At 35.5% G+C, this 9,661-nt stretch overlaps 1 protein-coding gene across 2 annotated transcripts in view; it reads left to right on the forward strand.

The window, feature by feature from the left end:
* Positions 1 to 5,199, forward strand: part of LOC144975298 (beta-hexosaminidase-like) — a 59,930-nt gene extending 54,731 nt beyond the window's left edge. For both annotated transcript variants that reach the window (XM_078919251.1, XM_078919250.1), the window contains exons 19-20: positions 1 to 30; positions 3,097 to 5,199. The exon at positions 1 to 30 is cut by the window's left edge and continues 117 nt beyond it. In XM_078919251.1, the coding sequence (XP_078775377.1) occupies positions 1 to 30; positions 3,097 to 3,277 (211 nt within the window). In that variant the 3' untranslated portion in view covers positions 3,278 to 5,199. The remainder of the gene's footprint in view (positions 31 to 3,096) is intronic.
* The last annotated feature ends 4,462 nt before the right edge of the window (positions 5,200 to 9,661 follow it).

Here is a 9,661-nt window from a genome sequence, read left to right on the forward strand (position 1 = left end):
CAATAGAGATTCTTGCATGCTCAGGTCCAGGTATGGTGCTTGAAGTTATCAAAGTGAAAAGTAATTTGAAGTGCGTGACTAAGTAGAAAAGTCACGTCCTACTTGCTCTGTATTTTATGGGCCTTTTCAACAGATATAATGTGTATTATTATTGGAATTTTATACCTATCTGTTCATGATGTACCTACTTGTCCTTCATCTTATTGTAAAATCATACATTTAAAAAAAAATAATTTTAGCTGTTAATTTTTAGGTTTTAAAAACGGATTTCACCTTCACTACTTATCCTTGCCATTTTATTTTAGTTTTATTAGTTTTAGTCACTTTGTTTCAATCAATGAATAAATAACTTGACAATCAACGAGGAGGATGAAAGGGGCAAAAAGTAATCACCACGATGCTTGGTCCTCACCCACCCAAAAACCAAACAATACCCAGACCTCCGCTGACATCTTTTTTTTATGGTTCTAGTGAATTCGAATCCTTATGGTACAACTGTACAGCGAACATATTCTCTTAACAAGCAAACACACAATATGAAGATGAGCACACCTCTCAAAATCCCAATCCCCCTATCCATTCCCCCCCCTTCCCCGCACACACACACCAACCCAAAATTTCAACAACCTACTAAGTGCCACAGCAAAACCAACAAAACCAATGATGAACTCACTGACATATCATCATTTAGACAAAACTGAGCACATCGATTACATTGATAGAATAACGAAAACTGTAAATGAAAAATGCAAAGAAATTCAAAAAGGTAAAACGAGCTAAAACCCATATATAATCCGAGCTCTAAATATAAATTGCCCAAAAAGTGGAAATATGGCAACTCATTAAATCACAAAAACTTGATATTATATTTGGCACAGAAACATGGCTAAATAAAGACATAAAGATAACTGAACTGCTCCCTTAGATACGTAAGGCTTTGAAGTATCCCATAAATACAGGAATGATGGCTATGGTGATGTGCTTCAAATTATAAAGAGACAATTAAATCACCAAGAATGAAATATTAACACCAATGCTGAAATAGGCCTTGCAACAATAAAGTCCAGCAAACAAAAACTTACTGTGACATCGCCTCTATCGAACAAACTATTTCAATGCAATAGAACTAATGATTGAAATTTACAGACCTGCCAACCAGTACGATTAATCGTATTTTATATCGTATTTGGATACGATTTTAGTGGATTTAATACGATTTTTTTAAAGATGTGTGATGTGAATGATCTTGATGATACATTTGATGCATTGATACACACGCGTCGTACTCCAACTGTTGACCGTGTTTCTGAATGAATGATGCATCACATTTAATACTATAGTTATCATTTCAGTTGCTTATATGATGCCGGTTTTCACCAATATTTTTCTCATTCATTTTTGAGGATTTGCATAGAATTATGCATATGATAAGCTTATTTTATACTTTAAATAGTCTCAAACCACATTAAAACTTTTGCCACTTGTTAAATAGAAAATTCTAAGTGAAAATTTAATTGAACCAACATCTTTGACTATGAAGCCTTCAATTAAAAACTGTATTGCTAATTAACTTAAACATAAATGGGTTATTTCCCTTTATAATAACTAAATTACTCTATTTTGATTTATAAAATTTATAATGATCTTTTTTTTTTCTTCATTATTTTGTACGAGTCTTGAATTACAAAGTGGGCAGCTTTAAGAACGGTATTTGGTTCAAAATGAATTTTTTAGAACCATTTTAGAAGTATTTAACTTGTCTCTCATATTACATACTTTGCGAATTTCCCATCATTTGACCAAAGTAATAGTATTAGTAGTATATAGAAGTAATAATAGCAGTAGTAGGAGTAGTAGTAGTGAATCCTCAAAAAAAAAAAAAAGAGAGAGAGAGAGAAAGAGAGTTATGGATCATTAGATAACATATATGGAAAATATCTTGCTACTGTTGCAAATTGTCAATCTATTGAATTGAAGACCACTCTCCCAGATATTTTATCTCAAAACTTTCTCATAACTGATGTTCTGGGCTAGCAGATATCACCATCACAACTTCATCAGCATCTCTTACCATCAACATCATGACATCATCACCTCCACAACTGCCATCACAGCATTGCCACTGCCACAACCACCACCACATCACTTCTACCACCACCGCCACCACAGCTTCATCATCATCACCACCACCACCACTAGAGCACCATCGCTACAACAACCAACACTTTTTCCACTGACACTAGCATCAATACTACCAACATGTTAATGGTTTTTTGGTCATTTCTTTGAGTGTTTCGAAAGCAATTTCCTTTGATATTGCAATTTCTGAGCCTTATGCTAATTTTAAATGGCCATAAAGTTTTAGTTTCTCCATAAATCGATAATTTTGTCATCACTAGAGATTGCTTGAATGATGAAGATCAGAGTTTATTTTGATTTGGGATTGATGTTAGCTTTTATATAAATTTTTGTATAGTGCACACTTTTTTTCCACATGTGTGAACAAAATACACTTTTTTGCTAAAAAATACACTTTTTAGGGTCATGGAATACATTTTTCGTCCTGGGAAGGTTGGCAGGTCTGAATTTACTAAAAATGCTGCAGTTTCTTTTGAGCTTTTGAGCGTGAGCTTTTATATAGCTCAAACATGCTCAAAGTGCTTTACAAGGGGTCCATGGCCAACAGCAACACTTTGTAGGATGGACGTCACTCCTTTTAGTTGATATTCCTTTTTTGGGGGGAACAGAGACAATGGTGTAAAAGGCCGGGTACTCATTTTACACCTGAGTACAGTGAGAGAATGTGAGTAAAGAGCCTTTTCCAAGGACTCAACTATTCGTAGAGCAAGGCTCGAACCCATGACAGAGACAATGCTGTAAACAACCGGGTACTCAATTTACACCTGAGTACAGTGAGAGAATGTGAGTAAAGAGCCTTTTCCAAGGACTCATGTGCTGAGTGAGGCTCGAACCCAGGACCTTCGGATCCGAAAGCAGGTGTCGTACCACAAGACCACATAGCTGCACATAGGCATTGCATTGAAATGCCTTTGCTATTTCTAAAGCTATAAACTATTTTGTACTATTTCTCCCCAGATCTGCATCAGGGTTTCGGCACAGCAAGGCATTAACTGTGAGTGGTTGTGGTGTTCTAGGCGGCACCAACTCTGGCAGCACCAACTCTGACATTTCAAGAACAGTCTTATTACTCTCTATGCTTACCATGTTTGCTTTCAACTATTCTTTTACATTTAGACATTGTCTCATGTTTGTTTAGATTTAAAACCCAACTTAAGTCAGTGAGAAATGAAAGGCCTCCATTTATTTTACAGTCAAAGAATATCTTCATTTGCATTTTTATCATTGCATTAACAATTTTCTTCTCGCCTTCTTGAAAAACACTTTAAAAATTAATCCCATGTAATAATTGAGGCCATTGTAGTATTCTAGCTTTTCTACTTAAATTTTCAGGTTTGTAGTTGTTCATTATAAGGAAACTGTGTCAGTTCTGACATCAATTATTCTTATATGTAGAGTGCCTACACATATTGAGTCATTTACGGTTGTTTTTTTGTTGTCTTTCTACAAACAAAAGCTACTTATAAATGCATGTATACATCAAAATTTGGGAGCCCTTCAAAATCAACAGGACAACATTCATCGGGAGTAATAGTTTGTCGGTTGTCGACTATTGCCTCCTTGCATGCAATTTTGGTTCTAAATGTATCCTTTTGAAATCCACTTTTAAATACATTGTAGGTGGACGTTTAAATACGATCAAAGGACTTGTATTTGTATAAGATATTATCCTCAAATTGCATTTTTAAAATAGCGTTTTTAGTCCTCACTTTGTGATAATCAAAATCTTCGAATCTTCAATGAATCTAGCTTTCTTTTGACTAGACTATGATACCATATGCAATTCTAGATCCCTTCTTCAACAAAAACATCATCTGTGAAGAATTTGAAGTAGAGAGACTGGGTGGGGGTTCCTGACAACCCATAGCGGGCAGGGAGGTCGCTTACTATGTCTTCTATACCCTTATATCTGTTTTCCAACTTGCTTTTTGTTATTGTCTGGGAATGGGGTTACTTGGTTTTGTCCTTTCCCTTCAACTGTATAGTTACAGTTTTGGGAGATGATATTTTTTTCCTTGTCTTGTTATATTTATTGTTTTGAACATAAAATGTAAGCATTTGAGTGAATTTCTCTTCGTGTGATCCTGTGCTTGTGGCTGGATAAGACTTTTAGGTGATCTCAAACAATGCACAATGATAGTGTCCTCTTGGAATCTACATCTGTTCCCTATTTGTGCCATTCCCCTTTGTCTTACTTTTCTTGTGTGCTATTGTAAATCTATAACTTTTTTACTATTCCATTTTCTTCATTTTTACTGGCACTGAATATGACCTAAATGTGTTACAAGTGCCGTAAAACCCTTAAAACAAGTAGAGGGAAATACAGTTCACACCGCTTAATCGCACATCAGTTAATCACACACTCCACTTATACGCGACACAGGGAATTTATTTCATTAGATGGCTTTTTCTTTTTAATGAAATTGAGGGAAACTAACTGGTTGAAAAGTTTTGCTATTGTTTTATAATCATTTCACTTTTTCTAGTATGCATCATCATCATCATAATTTAATCTGTTTCAAACTGATATTTGAAGGTGCTATGCTGGTGGTTAAAGATTTTTTCCTGGGTGCCATTTGTTATCACGTTATTTTATTACAATTTGTTTTTATTGACATACACACATTTTAAAATAATTTTATTTATGAATACAATGTAAATCAAAAATGATAAGCCAGTTCTGTCATACTCCGACGAAACAATTTAAACAAAAAAGTTAACCATAAAATGTCTGCTTTGAATATTCATCATTTAAAATGATCTTCAACATATCGAAAAATCTCAAATCCAAAATTTCTTTGAGGTCTCAGGTTTAAGACTTTTTGACAAGTTGATGGTCAGTTTCTTCTTTAGCTATTTTTAGTAACTGTTTTGTGGCCTTGATGAAATAAAATGTTATTTTTTTGGTCAGAATATGACAGTTTTATCAAAATGACATTCCAAGGACCAATGGGATAAGATACAATGGAAACTAAGCTACTTGAAGCTGTAAGCTTGAAAGAATAGAATATTTAAATTGAAAAAAATAAAGGCTGTGATATTCATTTTTGTTCACTCTAATCACGCACAGTTTGTTATTGATTTGATAAGTAAAAGGATTTGGGAGTGAGAGATGAGCCATGTTATGGCATCTAGTTTATATATATATATATGTATTCATCCCCACGGGGAAATTTGTCTTTAGGGTCTATTCCAAGGGAATACTGAACCAGTGCAGCGCCGCAAAGTGAGCTAAGGCGAGGTGTCTCAATACCTTTTGGATACGAAGCAAAGGCCATACTGATGAGCCACGCTATATATATATATATATATATATATATATATATATATATATATATATATATGTATATATATATAATAGGAATAAATGCATATATATATATATTTATATGTTTATGTATTTATTCTCACCTCGTTTTTTGTTACTTTCTCCAACAAAGTTGTCTCTTCATCCAAATCTTGGAATCATCAGGGAGTCCTGGTGTCTGGGAGGACTCCCCTCAACCATATATATGCATGTGTGTGTGTGTGTATATATATATATAATATATATATATATATATATATATATATATATATATATATATATATATATATATATATATATTATGAATGCAAGTAAAAGTTAACGATCATAGTTTTGTCCAAAATATCCACCTTTTATATTTTCTCATTGTGTATTTGAATGAGTTGATAATTACAAGAGACATTCCGCTTTTTTATACACGCTTTTAATAAATTGGAACTGGATATGTTTGTCCTTTTGTTCTCTTTTTAAAATTAATAAAACAGTTTTTTGTTTTGATTTTACAAAATAACTTTGACCACTGGATTGGGATACTCGACCTCTTTTGGAGGGCAGAGGTCACTATTGCCGTGTCTTTTATCCCCCTACAACTGTTTTCCCTTTCCATATGCTGTAGTTTTTGTTCTTGCTTGACAAAACTCATTTTTACCTGGTCCTGGCAGGGATCTTTAGCGCGAATGGAGGCCGTCAAATGTATATTGCCTTATTTATGAGAGGTGACATTTTTTCCTTATAAATAATCTCTCTGTTCCTGGTGGGGTTCCTGACCACCCGAGTGGGCAGGGAGACACTTGCTGAATCTTCTAAACCCCTATATCTGTTTTCCAATTTGCTTCTGTCTTTGTCTTGGAATGAGATTACATACTTGGTTTTGTCCTGGCCCTGGCTGGGAGGGAAAAGGCATAGAGTATTGGGAGATGTAGATCATATCTCCTTTATGCACCGTATTAATTTTGTAAACATTTTAGTGTAATCCTCATAGTGGGGATCTGTGTTTGTGTCAGGCTGAGACATTTAGTCGGTCTCAAACTAAGTACACTGATAGTGTGCTCTTGGATCTACATCTGTTCCCTATTTGAACTAATTCGCCTTTGTCTTTCCTTCTTCTTGGATGTAGTGAGCAAAATGGGCTAACTTTGTTGCTCAAGTAAAAAAAGTTGTAGATCTGCAGTAAAAAGCATAAAAGAAAAAGCAAGACAAGGGGACTGGTTCAACAGGGAACACATTTTTAGTGGGCTTTTTATATAGCGCAATATCCAGTAGATGTGCTGAAAGCGCTTTACAAGGGGTCCCTGGCCAACAGCGACACTTAACATTTAGGACGGGACATGACGCCTGTTAGACGATGTAACAATAGTTTTCGGACAGAGACAACGCTGTAAACGGCCAGGTACTCATTTTACACCTGAGTATGGTGAGAGAATATGAGAAAAGAGTCTTTTCCAAGGACTCAACTATGCGCCGAGCGAGGCCCGAACCCAGAACCTTCCGATCCGAAAGCGAGTGTCATACCACTATAGGATTCTACTGAGCTATCGGGACCCCCCCCCCCCCCCCCCCCCCCCCCCCCCATATTTTGTGTTTATAGGTAATATGAAGTTGATGTCGCTCGGGTCTTTGTTATTGTTTTTTTTTTTGCCATCCGCGTTTATGAGTAATTCTTACTAAACTGTATTATCCAGACTATAAAAGTTCATGGTTACACATAATAGTTTCTTGTGTTAGTCTGTTATACATCCGGATGGCAATGTTGTGAGCTTCTTAACCAAGCGCATACTATCTATATAAAATGACGCTAAATATGTGATTTGGTCTATATATATATATCTTTTTTTTTCTCATCTTCAATTCAATATGAATAAAATGTAAAAGGAACAAGGCTTAACATTTCTTCATCTTTGGGAAAACACTAACGAAAGAGTGAAAATGGATACAGGCTTCAGATTAGAACGATACAGACAATGGACGTTTCGGGTACAAACCCTTCGTCAGCACAACAATAAACAAATAAAAGTTGTTCCCATCCGAAACCTCTCTCCATTGTCTCACTTTCGTTAGTATTTTCACGACCCAGGCTTCAGGCAGCCCCGACCTCAGATAAACAAACAAACCCTGACCGCTCTCTTCATCTTTGGGACCAAGGTACACAATCCAAGACGGATTTCATTCAACCTCAATCATTTCATTTCTTACCTCCCTCTATGTTTTACCGCCCCTCGCCCTTCCCTTTCACCCCCACAGTTCATTATAATTCAATCGAATTAGGGAAGAAAAGTGGAGACGTCACACCTGTTTTTTCGGTTCCAAAATCATTGGAAGTATATATATGGTAACTAGTCCTTCGGAGGACTAATAAGGAATAGATTACATATTGAATCATAAGATGGCTGAATTATTTTAGTAGCAGGATGTATAGGCAGATTCTAAGGATTACGGGGCTGAAAAGAGCGAAGATTGGTGATTTTAATTGACGACCAGCATTTATCTAGCTAGAAAATAAAATACCATCACTCTGGAACAAGAAGATTATTGACACAGTGCGGCTATGTGGTCTAGTGGTATGACACTCGCTATCGGATCGGAAGGTCCTGGGTTCGAGCCTCGCGCTCGACGCATAGTTGAGTCCTTGGAAAAGGCTCTTTACTCACTTTCTCTCACCGTACTCAGGTGTAAAATGAGTACCTGGCCGTTAACAGCGCTGTCTTTGTCCGAAAAATTGTAATATCTCCTAACAGGCGTTATGTTCCGTCCTACATGTTGACCAGGGACCCCTTGTAAAGCGCTTTGAGCACATTTAGTGGATATTGCTCTATATAAAGCTCAATTTAACGAAATTTTTTTACGACACAAGAAATATACCTATTTAATCCTCCGAGAGAGTGGTTTTACTCTTCCAATGAGATAGGAACCAGTTTTTTGACACCACACTTTTGTTCCCTATTGCTTTGAGGACTTCATAACCAGCATGTCTTTCTTTCTCATTGTTTACATATTGTATGAGGAAACCATATTATTATTATTGGGAGTTATGCAACTGAAACTGTATGATTAAACCCGACTATAAACTTTATGGATTACACACAGTTTTGTGTATTGGTCCCGTTATATATAATATCTATAACATATATATATATATATATATATATATATATATATATATATATATATATATATATATATATAATAAAGATGACATCACTTGTAGTTTTATATTTTTTTACATCACTTTATGAGTAAATCTCACTAATCGGTAGAACCAACTATAAAATTTTATGTACACATTGTTTTGAGTGTTGTCTTCATACTTCCGATGCAACGTGTGAGCTTATTAGTGAGCGCATACATAATCATATTATAGATATAGTATAACTATATATAATATATTATAATAATTATAAATATATATATATTTATAATATATAATATATATATATAATATCACAACTTTGAAATTTTTTCAAAGCGACCACGACCAGTCGATGAATAATGCCTGAAATGTGGAAAGGGAAGGGGAGAGGAGTACACGAGGACTTGCATTATAGATAGTATGCAGATGACGTCACTCAGGTCTTTGTTATTGTTTTTGCCATCCGCGTTTGTGAGTTATTCTCACTGAACTGTATTAACCAGACTATAAAAGTTCATGGTTACACATATTTTTGTGTGTAGGTCCGTTATACTTCCGGATGGCAATGTTGTGAACTCTTGGCCAAGCGCATTCTATCTATAGATAGTTCGATGTAGAAGCTCACTCAAGCCTTTGTAGTATATTGCCATCCGACGTTGTGAGTTATTCTCACTGAACTGTATTAACCAGACTATAAAAGTTCATGGTTACACATAGTTTTGTGTGTTCGTCCGTTATACTTCCGGATGGCAATGTTATGAGCTACTTAGCCTAGCGCATACTATCTATAGGTATAGATAGTATGCGCTTGGCTAAGAAGCTCATAACATTGCCATCCGGAAGTATAACGGACCAATACACAAAACTGTGTGTATCCATGAAAGTTTATAGTCGGGTTAATACAGTTCAGTGAGCATAACTCATAAACGCGGATGGCAAAAAAACAATAACAAAGACCCGAGTGACGTCATCTTCGAACTATCTGTACAAACTACCAAAATAGAACAAACAAGGTGCACGGAGAAAGGTCAAATCGTTCCTCTCCATCCTTCTACTTATGCGAATGCAATGTGTTAAGGCAAAATACT

Source organism: Berghia stephanieae, chromosome 6 (genome assembly GCF_034508935.2).
Source record: "Berghia stephanieae isolate SIO BIC M18660-M18661 chromosome 6, UCSD_Bste_1.3, whole genome shotgun sequence".
Classification (NCBI taxonomy): Eukaryota; Metazoa; Mollusca; class Gastropoda; order Nudibranchia; family Aeolidiidae; genus Berghia; species Berghia stephanieae.